Here is a 23,869-nt window from a genome sequence, read left to right as displayed (position 1 = left end):
AGACAATGATCACAATCTGACCAATATCATCAGATAAATTATTGAACATACACTCTAAACTTTGTCATCCTACACCTCCAAAGCGTATCTCAGTATCTTAGTTGTTGAATTTTAGATAAATCATTAAGTCAATTTATTTCATGCCTAAATAAATTAGATTTTTTTTTCATTTAGAAACGACAAAACATTGCCAGTAAAATGAATAAATTGAATAGGTAAGGTGGACTAATGTCCATTTACAGAGGTTGGATACGCCAACCTTCACTGCAAGACTAAGCAGTGCATCTGAGGTGTTGATCAGCATAACTTCAGAATAAATTATATCTTTGAATTGATCTATGGTAAAGAATTGCTTTCCAGATAACCTTTTCTTTATTATTTTAAAATATAAGTACCATAGTTGAAGACGGTCAGTGGAGCTTTCAGATTTTTTCAAGATTTAATATTGAGCTGATTCCTTAAAGTTTCATTCACCTGGTTAAGCTACTTTCTCATAAGTGTCAACAAAATTTTGTCTAAAAAATGATTGTTTACTAGATAGCTTCATTAAATATTAACTCCCATATTTTCGTTTTCTTCAGATACGCCTTTTCCACTTTGTGCAGAAACGTGCAGAAACGGGGACCCAAGAACTACCAGGGCAATTTCTCACCAACAGAAGCACATATGGCGGAGTAAGTTAATATTTATAATTCTACCAATGGTTCAAATACCATCTTCAAATTCAAACAAGTACACTTCAGCGTTGCCACATTTTATTGTTAGATGACAACTGAGATCCACAAGATCTGCAGTTTGCCGTGTTTGTAAAAATGCCAAGACAGATTTACGTTTTTATGTGATATTTTAACAGTAATGGACATTTCTCCATAACGAACTTGAATCAAGAATGATATGGTTTATCTTTAGAAAATGCTTTATTTCTGATAAACTACCGAGTTAAAACTCCAAGTTCACCATGGCAATAATCAATAGGTTCAATCTTTTCTTTTCAATTGCTAAAGCAACGTTTACTCATATGCATCTTTAGCCAAACCTTTACACCTTGACATCTATGCCCCAAACAAATTCCGATCATGCTTTGAAATTCTGTGCTTGGCTGAAACAAGGAACAGCCAAACTTAAAGCTATGGAGCCCAGAAATCCACGTTAGGATTTCAAATTCTACTAGCCGCATGTACTTGAGCGTTTGGCTCTCAGTTCAATATGCATTCAAATTAATGGTTGGTTTTGTGGCTAAACATCCATAAAATAATAAGTGCTTGGTAAGGCATCCCTAATGCCTGATGAATATTATAATTCATCAAAGATATTAGGGCCGCTTTTTACTAATTGAACTGCAAACATCTTATCTTAGCATAAACAAAAATGGATTTTCTTAAGCGCAGACAACTATGTGCTTAGATCTCAGGCTTCTCAGGCTATGGCTTTCATCAAACTTTCTCTTATGATGAGAGAAGTAAACAGTTTGACGAGAATCTCACCAAGGTCCTCTCATATTTACGCAAAGAATTATTCATTCATTCATCACGTAAATACTTGGCATTATTGATTGTATGTAAGTTTTTGGTGTTTAAGAGGATCTTTGGAGTTCTTGGACTCAGTGCTGAGCAGAAAACAAAAAAATTGGAGATAAAAGATATCTGATCGGAGAAGTAAGATTTAGCAGTTTGATTAAGCAGCATTCACATGCAGGTTTAGGCTAGACTTTTAAGGAAGTATACGCAGAGGCAACCAGAAGTATGCACATAATATAGGCAAGAGGTTTCTCTGGAGAGTGAGGCAAAGCAACTATTTGTAGCATCATCATAAAAAAGGGAGAAAACTGTCTAAATATAAATGTTAGCTCAATGTAAGTAGATAGTAAATGTGGCAGTAATTTAGTTTTTCAAGTATCACGAATGTATGGTTAAAATCACGTACTTCCTTTTTTGTATGTCATCAACAACTGCCAAAACGGAAACACATAAACCAAATATTAACTTTTTATGAGTTAGGTGTCTTTCACGAAATCTGATATTTTTTTGGCAAGTCCATATGTGTTTGCATTTGCATCCATTGAAAAGTTTCCAAAATAAATTACGAACCTTTTTGCATCGGGTCGCAATATCCTTAGCTCTCCCCCTCCCCCTTCGATACGTAAGTCCGTGATATTTCGTTCCATAAAAAGACATGTCAATGCTTTATTTACAAGCGTTTAACATGAGTCATTGATAGTCAGCAAGTCAAATGAATTGCTACTCGGGACAAATGAAACAAGATTTTACCATGTGACTGGCGACAATGCAAGCGATCTGGCAACCCTACACTTTCATCCTTGAAAGAGCATGTATATATATATATATATATATATATATATATATATTTAGTTTATTTATAATTTATTATACTTAAGTTTATGATTTATTATACTTATGTTTATAGTTTATTAATCCAAAATTATATTTATTTTTTAATTATGGTCCATTTGAAGATAAGTACACAACGAAAGATTATTTCAAAAAAGTAAATTTATTTTCAGAAAGTGCATACTTTACTCTATTTTTCGACATATTTCATCAAGTTTTTTGAAACGCTTCTTATATAAGAACTTGCCGCCGGCTCCAATAACCAAGAGTTCACTGCTGTCTTTACGTCGTCATCTTTCAACGGTTTGCCAAAGAGGTGGCAACCGGTTGAACTGGAGACGAAACATGAGTTTCGCATATCACGCCCAAATCAAGGCAACAGAACATGGAATGGAAACACACACAATCTTCTGAAAATTTGAAGGCTGAACATCCTCTCTCCCAACACAAAATCATGGCGTAGGTGTTTGGGAATAGACATGGTGTTTTTTAGTCGGCTTCATTCAGTGGAGGAACCACTATCAATGCAGAAGCATACTGCCTAACCCTCAGAAAGCTCCAAAGAGCAATTTAAAAAAAAGGAAAAAAAAACTTGGCATGCTGACAAAGGAAATTGTCCTTCTTCATGACAATGCAAGACCCAACACTGCTGGTCAGATCCGTAATTTTTTGGACAGTTTTGGCTGGGAAGTTTTAGATCACCCACAACACAGTCCTGATCTTGCATCGAGTGATTACCATCCGTTTCTCCACCTCAAGCAACAACTCAGTGGCAATTGTTAGGATGATGATGACGATGTACAAAAGAAAGTGAATTCCTGGTTACCGGAAAAATACCAAGTCTTTATACAAAGGTTACTTTAAAATTAGTTGAGAGGTATGAAAAGTGTTACAACAAACTTCTATATATATAAGTTTATATATATATATATGTATATACTATATATATATATATATATACTATATATATATATGGTATATATATATATATATATATATATATATATATATATATATATATATATATATATATATATATATATATATATATATTAAAAAGAAAGTTTTCAATATAGTTCGCTACCGGAATAAAATATGAAAGGAAAATACCAAGTCTTTATACAAAGGTTACTTTAAAATTAGTTGAGAGGTATGAAAAGTGTTACAACAAACTTGGCAACTATGTATATATATATATATATATATATATATATATATATATATATATATATATATATATATATATATATATATATATATATATATATATATTTAAAAAGAAAGTTTTCAATATAATTCGCTACCAGAATAAAATATGAAAGGTTACCTCATCTACTTGCGCCTGTGTCTGCTGTAACCGCCTCTGAGCTGCAATTTGCTGTGGCGTCCTTGGACCACCAACAATGGGCGCATCACCGCCAGCAGCACCTTCTGGAGCAAGGCCAGTTGGTGAAGACCTGCAAGATTATACATGTTTTTTTACTCTTCAATGTAAATTGCTTGTTTTATATTTTAGAATTAGAGATAGTACTTGTTTTTTATTTTCTCTTTAAATTTACCGAAAAAAAGTTGAATATCATGAATTAATTCCAAATAATATCTTTCCATTATATTCAGTGAAATGAATTTAAATTTTCCTTTAAGAGAGACCAAATGCCTATCATTTCCTAGATCAAAATTTGAAGATTACACCAATTTTGGTTGATATTTACTTTTGCTTGTATTTTAAGAAATTTTTTGCCTTAGACCAGGGGTCTCCAAATTACGGCCCGAGGGCCAAATCCTGCCCGCGGACAGATTTTGTCCGACCCGCGGAGAGCTAGCATACTTGAAAACTCCTTTTAGAGAACGTATATTTCACAGCAAATTAAATTAAATTTACTGAATTATTCTAATTTTATGCTGAATAATAATTATTATGATATCTACATTGATATGGTCATGGGCTAACTACCTCATAGCATTTTTGTAGGCTTATTGTTATGGTTTTTGTAATTAGTTGGATAAAGAAACACAAAATTGTAATGAGTAAAGACATGTATAATATGCAGAAAATTTAACTTCAGTATATAATACCTAACAAATTATTGAAATGAACCCAACTAACATTTTAAATAAAAACATAACTTATAACAAGCATAATGACATATGAAATACTAATGAGATTTATGTAATTGAGAATTTCTACTGACAATAATTTGTAGTTGTGGAGTAATTTTACTTGTACCAATTATTAAAAGAGATTTAAGATGCTCATCAGTTAATTTAGATCTGTAAATATTTTGTGTGTACTTCATCTTGGAGAAGGTCTTCTCACACAAATAAGTAGTACCAAAAACAGAAACAACCCACGAGCAAATTTATGCAAATTATCAGATTGTGTCAGTGGAAGACTTACAAAATTCCAACAAAGATGAGTTTTGATATTTCTTCTTAATTAGTTAAAAAAAACTTTTTCCACGAAATAAGTTTTTCAAAGAAAAGTAAAGAACTCCATTAAACAAAAAATGAGTAAAAAAAAAATCAAATAATCTACCAAGCTCGAAACTACCACACATCAGCATCGATAAATAAATGAAACCCAAAACGAACAGAAATTAAAATAAATAACCGAGTCAAACTCAAAACTAGCAGAAATTAACATAAGTTGGGCGCATAACCCCTATGCCTTCCCAAGGCCAGAACAAAATTTGAACTTTACTGAAAAAATACAAATGAATGTGCATTGTCAGTTTAATATACATATACTGATATTTAGTAATCAAAATGTTAAAATTATTTGATTTATTAAAGTTATAAAAGTGAAAACATTTAAATTTTTTCAGTAAAGTGCAAATTTTGTTCAGGCCTTGGGAAGGCATAGGGGATTTGCGCCCAACTTAAGTTAATTTCTGCTCGTTTTGAGTTTGACTCGGTTATTTATTTTAATTTCTGTTCGTTTTGGGTTTCATTTATTTATCGATGCTGATTTGTAGTAGTTTCAAGCTTGGTAGATTATTTGATTTAATTTTTTCTCATTTTATGTTTAATGGAGTTCTTTACTTTTCTTTGAGAAACTTATTTTGTGGACAAAGTTTTTTTGATTAATTTCGTTTCGTTTTATATTGACCTAGTCCTTTCATAGAAAAAGAAAATAACACTTTAAATCTTTTCGTTTTTTAAGACTTTATAGTTTGGCCTGCTATTTGTATGTCCGAGAAAAATTTTCAGCAATTTTTAACAACAAACACCATTTTAAAAATCTGGACACAAATAGTACTGTTTAACTTAGTTTCATACCTCCTCTAGTTGACCTGAAATGGAAAACTTGATAACATTCGCGAAAAAATCTGTTTACTTTCTTTGATAGCTTTGACACATTTACACTATTTTGATTTGGTTAAATTTTAAGAGCAGAAGTACCCTCGAAGGTTTGAACATAGTACCCTCAGTCGTTCTTGGGATACTGCTGAGATGCCTTATTGGGAATTAGCATTATCACAGTGCATTTTGATTTAGTATTAAGGAAACATTTAGTTTTTAAAATTATTGGGTAAATGTGTTGGTGGAGGTGGATGGGGTATTAGTTGCCTCCACATCAATTTCAATTATTAAAAAGGAAATAAGTACTGTCTATGTTCAATTTCAGTGGCTCCTATTGAAATATCCACAGGAGCTAAATTAATACAATACGACCTGGTATAAACAATAACAACAACAAAAATTATTAATGAATACTTTCGGCTACTAAGAAGGGCACTAGCCCTTTGAATTTCAAATCAAATGAGCCCTTTTCTCAAGTTTCTACGTCAACGTCTTCTATAAAAACCTTATATGCCCCCAGGGCATAACTTAAAACCCTTGCCCTGAGGGCTTTGGCGGAGTATCCTCCTCAAAAACATATTTTCTATCTGTAAATCAACTATACTGAACAAAATAGCTATCTTAAAATTTTTATTGGATGTTTTAGGGGGAATGATGGGCGGGGGGGGGGGCCTAGTTGCCCTCCAATCAATTTCGACTATTAAAAAGGCACTAGCCCGTTGAATTTCCAATCAAATGAGCTTTTTTTGAAGATTCTACGACAATGCCTTCTACAAAAACATTATATGCCCCCCAGGCATAACTTAAAACCCTTGCCCTCAGGGTTGTGGGGGAGTTTCCACCTTAAAAACATATTTTCTATCTGGAAATCAACCACGCTGAACAAAATGGCTATCTAAAAATTTTGATTGGATGTGTTTGGGTGAATGATGGACGTGTGGGGGGGGGGGCTTGTTGCCCTCCAATCACTTTCAACTATTAAAAAGGGCACTAGCCGTTTGAATTTCCAATCAAATGAGCCCCTTTTGAAGTTTCTATGACAATGCCTTCTATAAAAACCTTATATACCCCAGGATATAACTTAAAACCCGTGCCCTGAGGGTTGTTGGGGAGTGTCCTCCTCAAAAACGTATTTTCTATCTGGAAATCAACTACGCTGAACAAAATGGCTATATCAAAATTTTAATTGGATGTGTTTGGGAGGATAATGGGCGTGGGGCAGGGGCTAGTTCCCCTCCAATCACTTTTGACTATTAAGAATGGAACTAGCCCTTTGAATTTCCAATCAAATGAGCCCCTTTTGAAGTTTCAATGACAACACCTTCTATAAAAACCTTATATACCCCAGGATATAACTAAAAACTCTTGCCCTGGGGGCTTTTGGGGAGTGTCCTCCTCAAAAACGTATTTTATATCTGGAAATCAACTCCGCTGAACAAAATGGCTATCTGAAAATTTTGATTGAATGTGTTTGGGGGAATGATGGGCGTGGGGGGGGGGGGAGGGGGGCTAGTGGCAATATAATCACTTTAGACAATTGAAAAAAGTACTATCCTTTTGAATTTCTAATCTAATGAGCCTTTTTTGAAGTTTCTACGACAACACCTTCTGTAATAATTTTGTATGCCCCCAGGGCATAACTTAAAACCCTTGCCCTGACGGTTGTGGGGGAGTGTCCTCCTCAAAAACATTTTTGTCTGGAATTCAACTACGCTGAACAAAATGGATATCTCAAAATTTTGATTGGATGTGTTTGGGGGAATGATGGGCGCGGGGGAGGGGGCTAGTTGCCCTCCAATCCCTTTCGACTATTAAAACGGGCACTAGCCGTTTGAATTTCCAATCGAATGAGCCTTTTTTGAAGTTTCTACGACAACTCCTTCTATAAAAATCTTATATGCCCCCAGGGTATAACTTAAAACTCTTGCCCTGAGGAATGTGGGGGAGTGTCCTCCTCAAAAAGATATTTTCTATCTTGAAATCAACTATGCTGAACAAAATGGCTATCTCAAAATTTTGATTGGATGTGTTTGGGGGAATGATGGGCGTGGGGGGGGGGGGGCTAGTTGCCCTCCAATCACTTTCGACTATTAAAAAGGGTACTAGCCCTTTGAATTTATAAAAACCTTATATGCCCCCAGGGCATAACTTAAAACCCGTGCCCCAAGGGTTGTGGGGGAGTGTCCTCCTCAAAAAGATATTTTCTATCTGGAAATCAACTATGCTGAACAAAATAGGTATCTCAAAATTTTGATTGGATGTGTTTGGGGGAAGGATGGGCGTGGGAGGGGGGTTAGTTGCCCTCCAATCACTTTCGACTATTAAAAAGGGCACTAGCCACTCCAATTTGCAAACGAATGAGCCCTTTTCGAACTTTCTACAACAACTCCTTTGATACAAAGTGCTTGGGTATGGAAAAAAAAAAAAAAAACACATTGTGCCCACATCGTTCTTTGCCTATGATTATATTACTGCACTGTAGATCGATCATTTCCATTTGAAGTTCCTGGGCTAGGGTTTCGATGTCAGTATCAAAAGGATTCTGAAAAATCTTAATTTGATTCACAATGGCATCAAACCCGAGAAACGAGTATCAAAATTTGTTTTCAAAGCGCTCAAAGTTTCGATTGCAAAATCGATAAGAAACTCAGCTCAGTAGTGTGGCTGAATATTTCACATGTTTTAAAATGTGAAAAACATTTACTTCATAGTTTTCATTGAAACAGTATCAATTTCTTCCCGAATTATTTGATATTAGTGTATCAATCAGGAAGATGCTGGTTTTCTCCTTGCAATCTCAAATTCAGTTCGTTCACATGTTTTGTCAAATCAACATAAAATGCTAACTTCCACAGCCATGCGTTGTTTTGTAATTCAGTAAAAGGGTGGTGCTTTACATTCAAAAAAATTTCGATCACTGCTCGAAGTTCAAAAAACCGCTGAAGGACTTTCCCACAACTAAGGCAACGTACGGCAGTACGATAAGGTAAGCCATTTTCTCCAATCTCTTCAATAAATTGCCGGAATTTTCGGGGATTCAGCCCAAAAGATCTGATAAAATTAACAGTTTATATGACTGGTTTTAGAACTTCAGACATATCCAAAAATTTTCCCCACAAAGACTGTTGATGAATGATACTATGTAAGACTAATGGGTTTGAGCCACCGTCATTTTCTACAGCCTTTAACACAAGAGCGACCACTCCTTTATGTTTCCCTCTCATGTTTTTATCTCCATCAGTTGTAATATATTTCAAGTTTTTCCATAGAAGGTTCTTTTGATTAATGGCCATTTCATCTCCTTGAAAAATATCTGTACCAACAGTTGTGCCACGAATACTATACATATCAAGAAGTTCTTCATGCACTTTGTTGATTTTATCTACTCCTCAAGTATAAATCAACACCTGAGCAGTATCTGACACATCCGTTGACTCATCCAAGGCCAAAGAAAACCACTCAACATGTCCATTTTTGTCCGAAAGTTGAGAGGATATATTTTCAGCGATGTTTTCTGCTCTTCGAGCCACAGTGTTTGCTGACATACTGACAGTTTTTTAATAAATTTACCTTTTCAGGGCACATTTATTCGGTTACTGTAATTATGTATTCTTTGATCATTTCTCCATCAGTGGATGGTTTTCCACGTTTTGCAATTTCAAGAGCCACACGAAAGCTGGCACGAGTTGCAGCCTCTTTTTCAGTTTTGAGTTTTGTAAGTGAAGACTGCTACGATTTCAATTCGCACTTCATAGCTTCGAATTTTTCTGTCCACAAACTTCCTGTATATTTTGAGTAATTTTGAAAATGTTTTATTTCATTATGACGTTTAATGTTATATTCCTTGAGAACGGATATGCTTTCATTACAAATCAAACATAGCGTCTTGTTACTGGACTCAATTACGAAATACTGATTGTTCCACTGATCTTTGAACTTTCTGCATTCACTGTCAATTTTTTGCTTCTTTTCCATACTACTAAATCACACACAAAGGCATCAATTCAAATTAAATACCGTTAAAAAGATGTCTTAAACTTATAGACGCACAAACACGTTTTAAGGAGGTACGCACTATTTTATTTCACAACAGTGTCATAGGAACTGACTTGTGGTTGCGCCACTAGCCTTCTTACATATTCCAATAACTGCCATTTAGAAGTGAGTTCCTGCTTGTGTCCATCAGATCTCGTGTCAGGAAAATTAATAATATGCAGTGTTGCCTTTTTGCGGGCTTTAATCCGATTTGCAGCCTTTTTTAAACGTTGCGTACTTTTTCGGGCTTTTTTTCATCATTAGACTATTTCACTTTTTATAACCGGCAAAAATGATAATATGGTTTTGGCCCTCAAAACTTACTGGAGTAATCAGTGTAGCCCAAAGGCTGGAAAGTTTGGAGACCCCTGTCTTAGACGGTGATATAAACACGTGGTACAAGTCATACTATGGGTAGGCATGACTTTCTATAAAATATAACCTTTCAAGGCAAGGGTGCTTGCAGAGCACTTTTCATGGTGATAAGAGGAGAGAAAAAAAAGCTGAAAAGCAACAAAGGTGTGACTTTTTTTTACCAGAAAGATCTAAATTATTTTAAAGTGTTGCAGTTTTTTTTAACTTGTGTCTTCTAAAGGGGAATTGGCACCACTCCACTCCACCAGCCCATTCTTATTTTCAAGAATTTAGTCTTTATTTTGTAAAACAAATAAGCTACCCATAACATGCCTGGCTCAAACAAACAAGATATTGCTTATTACAAATGCTTTATCCCTTAATTAAAAATATAACAAGCCTGGTTATGGTTTATAAAAGACAAATTAAAATGAATTTCAATTTTCCTATTTTTATCATGTGCTTCTTATGAGACGGTATCAATCTTTGGAGAAACCACAGAAAAACCTTTGCTAACATATACAAATTGACAACTGAAAAACATTAGCTAACATATACAAATATTTCAAATGCGTAACAGGTAAAGCACCTCTAGATTAACGCTGTGGAATCTTTGATCAGCTTTTCTAATGAAAGTGATATAGAGGTAACATTTTCGTTTCATTTCTTCCCCACTTGTAAATACCATAGTCATCAATCTCTCAAAAATTTAAAAAAAGTATGTCTCATGATGAATGTTCTTAAGATGATGTGTTCTTAATACAACTACAAGATCAACAGGGCAAGTTGAAAAAATTTAATGTATACAAGCTATGGTTTATTACTTTGTTGCAAAACATAAAACCAAACACCATCTAGGTTTGTAATCCTAAAACTGCTCAACGCAGTGACGTCACTTCACAAAAATGAAGAGGAGGGACCCAGAATGTATTTTTCAAAATGTGGGAGGACAATTTTGCAGTTTTTTTCTTTAATGAAGATACAAAAAAATCCAATGAAAATAGTAAATAAAGGTACTTCAAAATCTAGGGAAGCCAATATCCCTCCAGCCCCTTCACATGGCATCCCTGGCAGCATGTATGGGCTAAGGCTACCATACTCCGCCTCAAAATGTAACAAGTACGCCACTATGTTGCATCATTATTTATTGTCATTGCATAACCACTTGGGTGAAGACAAATTCCCCAATCCTAAAACCTTCCCTATTCTAACCTCTTTCTTAATTGTCACTTATTGTGATAGAGAAGAAATCTATGACCAATGAAACTTTGAAGCCTGTTAGTGCCTAGCCTATTAAGTACAGTAGTCTAAAATTTTAAGTGACTACATACACTTTGGTGCAGAAGGTAGGTAAGGCTTAGTAGTGGTGGATACTTCTGGAGATCCACCTGCTCAGTTCATTTGGCTCAAACAGCCTGTCCCTTAAGTTTCAAGCAGATTGAAGGTTGGCAACAAAGAATATGTTTCTGAAGGCCATCATTCTCATGTCCCATTGGTCCAGGGCACTTACCCAATTGATGAGAAAAAGACCCCTTTACATCCCTCCAGAAAAGTCAATGATTAGATGTGATCTTCAAATGCCCAAGGGTCCATTTTTGTCCCCGATCATACAGAGAAAAAAAGAAACTCTTACAGGAGTCTGCCCCACCACCAATGTTGAAAACAACTTTTTCAGTATTTCCATGGACGATTTTTTTCTAGGAAATCCAAAATTGCTGCCCACGAATTGGAAAGTATTGTGAAACTGCATCTTCATTAAAAACAAATGGGAAAAATATCCCCCCAATAACTTTGTGACCCCTCCCCCATGCTCTGAATTCCACACTTTTCATAAGAAAAAAAAAACAAAAAAACAAGGAGGTTAGACTCCACTATGTTCCTAAAATAAACTGAAACCAGTAGGGTAAGGAAAAACAAAAGGACAAAATCACACAGAACAAAGCACAGTACACTAAAAAAAAAAAAAAAAAAAAAAAAAAAAAAAAAAAAAAAAAAAAACTGTTGCCTACAATTTTTCGAAATACGTGTACCGTACGTAATTTATCATGAAACCAATCTAAGGAATTAAAGAATGTAAACAGAAATCAAAACCATTTCTCAAGGCTTAAAACAGGAAAAAACTAAATAAAATGAAAAGTCTAAAACTTGATAGCAGATTGCAATAATTTCCCAAATGAAGTAACAGACAAGTGCTCAAATATTTAGAAGATTTTCCCTATTTCTATTTATTCCAAAAAATTCAACAGTAATTGTTACAATAATTTATAACAGGATGATGGTAACACACTTATTAATTTTAAACCTGTTGTGTACAAACGACATGAAAAGCATAAGATAAGAAAATATAGATAAAAAAATTATTAACACCACACAACTTCTTAGTCATACTTTAAAAACCAAAGAACTTATCTTCACCAATAATCAATTGGCAGCATGTTTTACTTGTAAAAAAAAAAAAACTACAAACAAGATGAGAATCAAAGTATAAATCTTTGGCCTATTACATGATAAATACAGACAAATTGCTTGGTAAATGTTTGGAAGACTGGTGCAATTAGATGTGGTTTGTGTGATTAGATGTGGTCTTCAAATGCCCAAGGGTCCACTTTTTCCCTGATCATACAGAGAAAAAAAGAAACTCTTATAGGAGTCTGCCCCACCACCATTGTGATCAACATCAAAAGTGATCAGAGGACACCTAGCCCCCCCCCCATGCCTTTTTTCATTAATGCATCCAATAGAAATTTTGAGATAGCCATTTTGTTGAAATAGTTCAAAGATCATATAACAAAAACTCTGGCGACAACATAACCCCAAGGGCCCAGGGGCAGGCATTGTAAATTATGCCCTGGGGGCATTACATGGTTCTTATGGAAGGGATGCTTGTATAAACTTCAGAGAGGGCTCATTTGATTGCAAATTGAAATTTCTAGCTCACTTTTTAAGAGTCAAAAGTAATTGGAGGGCAACTAGCCCCCCTCCCCCTCCACGCCCTTTTCTCCCAAAACCCATCTGATAAAAACTTTGAGATGGACAATTTTTTTTAAAATAGTTCTATGAAAAAAAAACTCCAGTGTTGACACCACCCTTCAGGGCCCAAGGGCAGGCATTGTAAGTTATGCCGCAAGGGCATATATGGTCCTGATGGAAGGGATGATTGTATAAACTTCAGAGAGGGCTCATTTGATTGGACATTGAAAGTTATAGTTCACTTTTTAAGAGTCAAAAGAGATCAGAGGGGTACTAGCCCCCCCCCACGCCCATTTTTCCCCAAATGCATACAATAAAAATTTTTAGATAGCCATTTTGTTAAAAATAGTTCAAAGATCACCCAAGGGCGGTGGGAGAGTCTCCTCCTCAAAAAACAATTTCTATCTGGAAATTGACTACATAGAACAAAATGCCTATCTCAAAATTTTGATTGCATGTGTTTGGGGAAATGGTGGGCGTGGAAGGGGTGTTCATTGCCTTCCAATCACTTTTGACCCTTAAAAAGGGCACTAGAACTCTCAATTTCCAATCAAATGAGTCCCCTTTGAAGTTTTTATGACGACCCCTTCCATATGAAATGCCTCTGGGAAAAAAAAATAAATAATAAAACATTGGAGCCATATGACCTTTACTATAGGCAACACTATAGTGTTGCCTCTGATTGGCCAATGGCTTGATGGCAACTTGATCTTAATTCTTTTGGTTTTTTGAATTAAAATCAAGCTGGCGTCAAGCCATTGGCCAATTGAAGACAAAGTTGGCATAAGCCTTTTTCAGGATTGTATAAGAAATGATGTCATATTCCCTCGTGCCTTTTTTCCCCAAATGCATCTTATACAAAATTATAAATAGCATTTTGTTCAAAATAGTCCAAAAATCAAATTACTATAACATAGGGGTTGAGATATTCTCCCTAGCCTCCAGGGCAAGGATTGTAACTTATGTAAGTTGCCCATTATTAGAATATAAGATTTTTGTGGAAGGGGTGGGTGTATTAACTTTGGAGGGGGATCAGTCAATTGGAAATTGAAAGTTCTAGCTGTTTTTTAAGAGTCAAAAATGATTGATGGGCAACTAGCACACACCCCACTTTCCCAAAGACAATCTGCTCAAAATTTTGAGAGCCATTTTGTTCAAAAAAGTTCAAAGGTCAAATAGCTATGCTTCTGGGTTGACCCCCCCCCCCACTCCAGGGAAATGGCTCTGAGTTATGGAACTTAATTATTGTCACTTTGATACTGTGTTTACTTTGATTCTTTCTTTATTTTAATGCTTTTGTACTTTAATATTGTTACTTTGATACTAGTGTTGATACTTTGATGAAACTTTGATGTTTAGAAAAAAAAATCATATTTTGAAATAAGGAGTTTTTTAAAAACTTAAAAGTTTCTGCAATAAAAAAGAACAAAATTTAATAAAAAAAAACTTTCCAAAAGTTGTTTTTTTTTCAATTCTTTCCAAAAGAACTGGGGTTATGTACTTCTAATGAATGCTGGCTTTACTAAAAAACAAGAATATGGCTACTATCCATTTCCCAAATGGTTAAAGTATCATTCTTTCACTTACCAATTCTCTTACTTCAAATTATCATTCTCTTACTTAAGTGGCTACAAATATCTGCAAAATTAGTTTACCTTTTTTTATTAAAAAAATTGGGAGAACAGAATTCAAAGACAAGTGAGATGTGGATCAAGGATTGGTTGTTAGACTGTGGTTGTTTTCAGGGAGTAGGGGTTATGTACTTCTACTGAATGGTATCTTCACTACACACAAGAGTATGGCTACTGCCCGTTTCCCTAACGGTAAAAGCATAAGGCCTACTTCGTATTTGGCGCTTGACTAAAAGGAATTACATTACAAATATTTTCTGTTGTACTTATTTCAACATTGAAAATAAAATCAAAATTGTAGTGAAACCAGACCAGGATTTACCAATAGGCTCACTAGGCCCTGCAGCTTTCACTATTCCTGAAGTTTTGGGGATTTTCCCAAAAATCTTGCAAAAAGGTTTGGGCCTAATGGGCCTAGAAGTATCAAAGCTTTAAATCCAGCCATGAGTGAAACAAAATCTGGAGCTGGTGAGCTTTCAGCAATCAACATCATTATACATCAAACATTCAGTTTAATTTATTAGTTGTTACCAAAACTATTAATTTATTTTGGAATAAAAAAAAATTATTTTTAAATAGGGAGTTTCAAAAAACTTGAAACTTTGGCAGTCATAAACAAACAGAAATTAATTTTAAAAAACTTTCCAAAAAAGAAGTTGTCTAAAGAAAAGTAAAGGCCATATTAAACTGAAGATAAGAAGAAATAGAAACCTACAATTATTCAAACTCAAAACAACCAGAGATTACTATTAAAGAATAAATGAAACCAAAAACAAACAGAAATTAAATAAACAATCACAGCCAAAAAAATACTGCAGATACTAATATAAATGAATAAATAAGTCTTAAAACGAGTAAAGCTTAAGTTGAATATGAAAATCAAGCTCAAAACAAACAAAATTTGTTGGCTATTGAAGCATAAATGAAACCCAAAACAAACAGAAATTAAATAATCATAACAAACAAACATACAGTAGATACTAATATAAATGAGTAAATAAATCTTAAAATAAGCAAAACTTAAATTGAATATGCAAATCAAGCTTGAAAGGAACAAAAATCCCTACAAAGAAGAGTTTGGGTTTTGCCTCTTTCTCTCACTGTTAAAGTCTAAAGCCTACTGCATCATTGGGGCTTTTCTGAAAACAAATTATATTACAAATATTTTCTTTTGTACTTAGTACAACATTGAAAATAAACATAAAAATTACAGTAAAATTATATTTTGAACTGATGAGCTTTTAGCAACTAATATCGTTATATATCAAATATTCAATTTTATTAGTTTTTTCTAAGACTGTTCATGACAAATATAGCTTGACTACAAATGAAGAGTTTGGATACTGCCCCCTTCCCTAACTGTAAAAGTCTAAAGCCTACTATGTCATTGGTGCTTCACTGAAAACAAATTATCTTACAAATATTTTCTTTTCCAGTTATTGCAGCATTGAAAATGAAAACAGTGAAATAAAATCTTGAACTGATGATCTTTCAAAAATTAATAGCATTATATATCAAACATCCAATTTGATTTAATTTGTACTTTTCAAGACTGTTCAAGACTCATATAGTTTTCAGTAAAGCACCAATGATGCAGTAGGTTTTAGAGTTTTACAGTGAGAGAAGGAGGTAAAACCCAAACTCTTCTTTGTAGAGATTTTTGTTTGTTTCAAGCTTGATTTGCATATTCAATTAAAGCTTTATTCATTTTAAGGTTAATTTATTCATTTATATAAGTACATGTTGCATGTTTGTTTGCTATGATTGTTTATTTAGTTTCTGTTCATTTTGGGTTTCATTTATGCTACAATAGTAAACTATTTGTGTTTCATTTGTTTTTAGATTCATTTACTCATTTAAATTAGTACCTACTGTATATTTGTTTGCTATGATTATTTATTTAATTTCTGGTTGTTCTGCATTTCATTTATGCTTCAATAGCAAAATATTTTTGTTTATTTTGAGCTTAATTTGCATATTCAACTTAGGCTTTAGTAGTATGATATACAGTAGTGGTGATAACCTTCTTCTGGTACCACTGAGAGTAGAAGGGACAAAGAGGGAGGGGGGCCACTTTTTTATAATTTTAGTCACAATCCAGCCACTGGTCAGCCTGCCTACTGTCTGATCATGATGCCCAGGTGTTTTGTGGAACACATTGTCAAGATGGGATGGATTGATGTCAGGGTTGGCTGTTAAAATCATGCACAGGGGGGGGAGGGTACTTGGATCTTCCAAAGAATATGAAATAATGACTGTGGTGCAAAAAAAGATCCCTCTGGGGCAATTTAAGGTGGGAAAAAGAATTGCCCTTGTTAACACTAATGTTAGTTCTGAGGATCTAGTGCAATTTGCCCATGATAGGTGACAGCTGGATAAAGTGAAGCAAAACACTTAGAGGAACAGCATAAGTAAGTAATTACATTTGTTTTAAGGTAGTTTTCAGAATTTCTGGTAACCATTTTCTAATGTAGAACAAGGTGCTACTTTAAGGGTCTCTTTGAGGGTGCAACATAAAATTTGCAAAGAAGCAATTAGTATAATGGGAAAGAGTTTAAAAAGATGCATTCAGTGGCAATGGGTCTTGTGGCCTGAGCCTTGACTAAACAAGTTTTCCCATAAAAGTAACAATATGATACACAACAAATTTTAATCAATACTTTCTTCCTTTTAAATACATATATAATTAGTTGATTAGACAATTCAAAAGAGTTCAACAAACAAAACAGACTCTTTCAATAATTGCAAATGTTTGTTTCAATTTATATTTAGGCATCTACTTCATATGCTTTTGAATTAAATAGAACCATATGAAAAGGTTTTCAAAAAATAAGTGTCCTTTTAAAAGAGCAAAATCAAATTGAAAGTCACAGATGTAATTAAGCAAAGATATGTTTTTTCCTTCCCTGTAATCCTGATAAGTATTCTGATTTAAGCCTTTTTTGTTGACATTTTGAAAAAAAAACCTGCTTGAGATACCAGGGCTGCCACAGCCTCAGGGAGTCAAAAAGACAGGGATGTAATTGAAGGGAAAATGGGATATTACTGACAACAAAGAAAGGACCAATATGGACCTGATCCATGCTTTTTTTCTACAGTATAAACAACAGAACATCATGATCAATATTCACATCAATCATTGTCCTGAAGAAGACTTGGACCCTGTAGCTTTGAAATCATTCTTCAGAAGACTAACACTCCAAAAATACTACTAGGCTGGTGTATTGGCATAATTTACTCTTGCAAAATTGACTTTTGAACACTTGAGAGCTAATTTTGGGACCTTCTCTAGTTTTATTGGCTTTTAGGGATCTAGTTACAGCTCTAAAATACATATTATTGTCAGTAAAGCCATAGTTTTAATAGTAAACCCTTAATCATATTGGAACTGTCTGCTGTTGAAAAATAAACAGTTCAAAATACAAATCATTTTCATTGAAATACAGAGAATGATCTAGCCTTTGCTGGATTAAGCTCCACTTTTATTTTGGGCTCTATCTATTTGTCTAAGTTTTAAAATTTTTTTTAGGTTTCATTTTTTCATTCACAGCAGTTTTAGTTTTTTTTTTTAAGTTTGAATTTGTTTTTTTTTTAAGTTTGGTTCATTTTCAGATTTTTTGATGTTTTGGAATAATTTGTTTTAATTGGAAGTTTTTAACTGTCTACAAAATTCCCCAGTTCCATGTTCTATCCTTTTGTTTACTATTTTGAACAGTAGTTGAGGTAGATAAATAAAACTTAATAAACAGATTCAGAGCCTAAATCATGCCTTGGTCTTTTGATGAATAACCCCTCCCCACCCCCACAAAGGGCACTGACCATGAATGAACTTTGACTAGCAAATGCTATGAGCTTATAACTTTACTGAATCCTTATTTAAAAGGTTTTAAAGAATTTTTAAAAATACCTCTTGTATGCAAAATTCAACACAAAACATTGGAACTGTGTATTCAAAATGTTGAGTAAAAAAATAGAGTTAAATCAAAATCAGGAAACTTTTTTTTTTATTTGTTAAATTATCACTACTGTATGCTACCTTTTGACCAGCAGCACTTATTGGGGCATCTACCACCAAAACTTCCCTAGTTTTTTTTTAAGGAAAATGCTAAAATTTTGGCAGTTTTTGGAAGTTCTGGTTATTGGTCCACTTATGACATCTACTTTGGAGCAATTAAAAATATTGCTTACATTGAAGTAGAAGCCTTTCAAAACTCCAGGTGTGCATACTTTACATTGGCATAGATTAAAACCCATGAATTTAAATCAAGTATAAGCTGGAATATCTTTATTTAAAGCCAAAATAATCTTTTTAGGTGCCATCCCTACCCTTTTCTCCTCAAAAAGACACAGACATTTGAATTTTGACAGACTTCATTTTATAAAAGTGGAAGCTTTAGAAATAGATCTACAGCCCTAAGTAGATCCAGCAAGTAATTTTAGCATTGCTCCTTTGAAAAAAATTGTAAAAGTGTCTTAAGATACAAAAAAAAATCCTGAAATGATTAAAATGCTGCTTGAATTATCGGAATTATGGTTTCAAAATTAAAGTAAAAGTAGACTTGAAACAAGTTTTAAACTATAATAAAATTCTGAATTACTATATGATTTTCTTTTTGCTTGTTTTGGGTTTTAATATCACTCTTCTTTCTTTAAAAAGCTATTTTCTTGGAAAATCTTTTATTTTTTCAATTAATTTTAGAAAAAAGGAAAAATGACTGCTAAAACAACAAGCATTTGAACAAAAAATTTCAACTTTAATAAAATTCTCCATTCTATTCTTTTACCAGCAAAGCATATTTTACATATTTGTGAATGTGTTTTAATTTTGATTAAATTTTTTTTTTCAAAGAAATTTGAAAATCTCCCTTTTTTCAGAGGCTTGTTGTAGGTTATTTGGATTCAGGATGAAATTCTGACTCTACAGGTATACCTATTTCTTAGCTATCCTATTGGTGAGTTAATCCAAAACTTTAACTAAATTATAATCAAGGAAAATTTTTTGCAGTTCATATTACTGACTTATGAATAAAGTAAACATACTACTTGATGCCTTTTTTTATGCCCTGAATTGGTATATATAGGGGTGGGGGTGAAATTCATTTCTGACAAAAATGGTTATTATATTTGGAAAGAACATAAAAAAAAGGCATCAAGAGGTATGTTTACAGTAAAATTCTACTTTAGCTACTTTTGGCTATCTTGGAAAGGGGTTAGGTCAGGGAAATGAAACTTTCAGGGATGTATCTACAGGCTAAAGTATGACCCAGGAAGGTATTTTGAAGTATTTACAGTAAATTTGCAGGTGGCACAATAATTTAGCTAGGATGAAAGTGAATACATCATTTGATGCTTTTTATTATGTTCTCTTATAATTCATTAATTGTTTCTGTTGCAAATCGCATCTTGAGCCCTTAACAGCGCCCAATAGGTATTTCATTTTTGTAACCATACAAAGAAGTTATCAACAGTAGTTAAGTTATTGTAAAGTTTTTTAAAAACATATCACTAGTTTATAAATAAGTTGTTCAAGAAGTTGTTCGGGACATAAGTTGTGCTGATGTCCCACAGCCCTATCATCACTAACTGGCGTACACTGGACTCGTCCATATCGCTAGCAAGTGCGATTTAAGGTAAGAATAGTAGGTAAAATTCTAGTTTAGCTACTTTTGGCTATCTTAGAAAGGGGTTAGGTTAAGAAAATGAAACTTTCAGGGATGGGTCTACAGACTAAAGTATGTCCTGGGAAGGTATTTTGAAATACCTACCTCCACTCCTTCTTCCTCTAGAAGGTCATGAAATTTGCCTACATGACAGGTCTATACCCATTGAAATTTTGACAAAACAACATTTTACCTTAATTTTTAGTTATCAGTTTCTTTTTCTCTGGCTTTAGCTCTGAAAATGCAATTTCAAATATTTGATCAGAATTTTAAGAGATATAAATAGTTTATTTTCAAAATTAAGGAAATTTATTTGCATATCTTTAAAACCTTATAAACTGGGATTAAGCAAAGTTGTGAAGCTGAAAATAATTTTGTTGTACTTCATTTAAGCAGAAGATCTATTTTGCAAGGTTTCACTTATATAACACACAGATTTTTAAAGGTCATCAAAGGTCAGGACCGTCTAGAGGGAGAAGGAGTGGAGGTGGGTACTTCAAAATATCTTCCCAGGACATACTTTAGCCTGTAGACCTATCCCTGAAAGTTTCATTTTCTTAACCTAACCCCTTTCCAAGATAGTCAAAAGTAGCTAAAGTAGAATTTTACCGAATAGAATATTCCAAGAATACTTATTTATAACAATTCAAACCTCATTTATTGGGCAACACAAATGTAAACCATTTTCTTAATGTTTCAAGTTTTTCAAATGCCATCAACAAAAAAAGTACTGAATTTTGAAAATTTGAAACTTTGCTGTTGGCAATTCAGGGTATATTCCTATTCAGGGTATATAGGCTATTTGCACATTAAGGGGGTGGGGGGGGGTAAATTTCATGGCAACTTTGTAGTGGACCATATAATTTAGCTAGGATGGAAGTCAAAACATCATTTGATGCTTTTTTATGTTCTTTCATAATTCAAATAAATCCTATGTTTGGGGCCCTTTTAAGGGCTCAAGATGCAATTTGCAATAAAAGCAATTATTGAATTATGAAAGAGCATAAAAAAGGCATCAAGTGATGTATTTACTTTCATCCTAGCTAAATTATTGTGCTACCTGCAAATTTACTGTATTTACCTCTACTCCTTCTCTCTCTAGAGGGTCTTGACCTTTCAAAATTCTTTTCAGCTTCACAACTTAGCTCAATCCCAATTTATAAGGTTTCAAAGGTATATGCAAATATATTTCCTAAATTTTGAAAAAACACCATTGATATGGCTTAAAATCCTGCTCAAATAGCAGGAATTGCATTTTCAAAACTAAAGCCACAGAAAAAGAAACTGACAACTGAAAAATTGAGGTAAAATATTGTTTTGTCAAAATTTCAATAGGTTGTCAAAAACCAGTTATGTTGGCAAATATCTAATTTACAGAAATTTATCAAGGTTTGCTGGCCATCAAATTTATGAATAGGTGTCTGGTCTTACTTAGAGAGCTGCTTTTAAGATAAAGGCAATATAGCTACTTAAAACATGCAGATATGTTCAATAAGAAAACTTACATATTCCCGGTAATAAGTTAGACAAAAAAAGAATATATAATTTGCCAAAATTGAGTGAATAGCCTATATTTCTCAGAAGCTACAGAAGTGTGACATCCGGGTAATCGATCAGCAAATTCATGATCACAGTTGTCACTCAGCAAAATTCTGGATAGCATTTCTGTTTTCGGTGAAGCTGCCTAAAATAATGTAAATTCCGCTTATGGCTCAATTTTAAACAATACAGTAGTAAATAAGGCAAATGACATATTTTAGTTTGCTGCAAGAGTTACGAAGTATAATTTATTTTATACTGTTCTAAAAACTCTTCGGTTGATAAAATTTTATTTTAGTGGCTGTTTGAGAAGAAAGTTTCTTTATGAGACCATTATTTTTTATTTGTAAGGTCATTTTCTTGATAGAAAATGTCTTAAATATAGGCATTACAGTGGTGTCATTTAGAGGATAGCATTTCTGTTTTCGGCGAAGTGTTCTAAAATAATGTGAATACCGCTTATGGCTCAATTTTAAACAATACAGTAGTAAATAAGGCAAATGACATATTTTAGTTTGCTGCAAGAGTTACAAAGTATAATTCATTTTATACTGTTCTAAAAACTCTTCGTTTGATCAAATTAAATTTTATTTTAGTGGCTATTTGAGAAGAAAGTTTTTTTATGAGACCATTATTTTTTGTTTGTAAGGTCACTTTCTTGATAGAAATTTTTTTAAATATAGGCATTACAGTGGTGTCATTTAAAAGGGGCTGGCTGGGGCTGTAGTCCCACCCTTATTTCAGGAGGGGCCCCAAATCAGTTGTCGCAGTTTCTATTGATTTTAAGCGTGGAAAAAAAGTGTTTAAATGTATTCTCGGTTAAAACAAATCCATTTCTTATAGAGCTTTACTTCACATCATTATACTATGAGCTTTATTTTCAAACATACTTATTTATTGTTCCTATTTTATATATCGCGACACATTTTTGTTGCCTTTCTGTTACAGTCACTGTTACCAACTTTCATAACAATAAAGTAATTGACCAAGGATTCGTAATAAAGTTATACATGTCGGTGACATGATTCTGGAGCAGTCATATCGTTTATATATACGTATTACATACTTTGTATTTCTTTGAGTCTGTTTTTGAATCTGTTATGACTCTTTTTGAGTCGTGTGTGACTCAGGTCTTCTCTGTTTCTGTATTTTGTAAATAAAACACCATTTTGTACAACACTGGACTTTTGCGTTCCTAGTAGCCATTGATGTATTGGTGTTAATATACACTAGTCCGTATTCGATCTTGCAAGTTCCTGGTACTTTTTCTTCTTTGTCTCCAGTCAACACATTAAACTTGAAATTTTATTTAATTCAAAATAGTTATTTGATGAATTTTGTTTCTTGAATCGTCTTTAAATTTAGCTTCTTGAATTTTGAAAAATCAAAGTGCGAATTTCACACCAATTTTTTTTTTAGATTTCAGAAAAGGTGAGAAAAATGTATTATATAAAAGGACAATTTAAAGAATTGATAAGAATCTTGAAGGACGGTGCGTAATCTCACTCACCAAAGATCATAACATAATAAGAATATGAAAAAGGACAAGATTTGTTAATAAGAGATTTAAAAAGAAATTGTACCAACAATCAAAGACCAAATATTTTGACTTCACAAACAAAAGGCTTTATCAAGCAGGGGGGGCTTTATCAAGCAGGGGGGGGGTCTTAGCTTGAACCAACTTATAAAAAGGTGAGAATAACATGGAAAAAAAACATAAAAAATAAGAGCTACACAAGAACAACCTGAGCAAGCACTGAAAGAAAAACTTAGACTTATCAGTTGGTGTCAATTCAAGAAAATTTACGATGGAGAGGGGCAAATTTACTGTTCACCATCCAGAGGGCGTCAGCCTTGTGTTTGGTGATTCCATTCAGAACTTGATGTGAATGGCAACTTTCTCCTTCTTTCTTCAAGAGCTGTACTGTTTTATCGCGAGTAGCAATACACGCCACCAACTGTTTGTCAATACTCAGAAAGCCGCTGGCATAACTGTTCCTCAGTTCGAGTAATCATTTACTACATTGTG

General features: G+C 33.6%; 1 protein-coding gene across 9 annotated transcripts in view; it reads right to left on the bottom strand.

Annotated features, from left to right (window-relative positions):
- The window catches only part of nSyb (neuronal Synaptobrevin), a 47,794-nt gene extending 25,875 nt beyond the window's left edge, over positions 1-21,919 (bottom strand). For all 9 annotated transcript variants that reach the window (XM_089090618.1, XM_089090623.1, XM_089090621.1 and 6 more), the window contains exons 1-2: positions 21,807-21,919; positions 3,676-3,805 (exon numbers count right to left, since the gene is read on the bottom strand). In XM_089090618.1, coding sequence (XP_088946744.1) covers positions 3,676-3,805; positions 21,807-21,808 — 132 coding nt within the window. In that variant the 5' untranslated portion in view covers positions 21,809-21,919. The remainder of the gene's footprint in view (positions 1-3,675; positions 3,806-21,806) is intronic.
- Between the last annotated feature and the right edge of the window lie 1,950 nt (positions 21,920-23,869).

The sequence above is a fragment of the Artemia sp. Qi Xiang Cuo genome, chromosome 6, assembly GCF_049724085.1.
Source record: "Artemia sp. Qi Xiang Cuo chromosome 6, ASM4972408v1, whole genome shotgun sequence".
Lineage (NCBI taxonomy): Eukaryota > Metazoa > Arthropoda > Branchiopoda > Anostraca > Artemiidae > Artemia > Artemia sp. Qi Xiang Cuo.
Note: the sequence above shows the minus strand (reverse complement) of the source record. Positions and strands in the feature narration are given on the sequence as shown.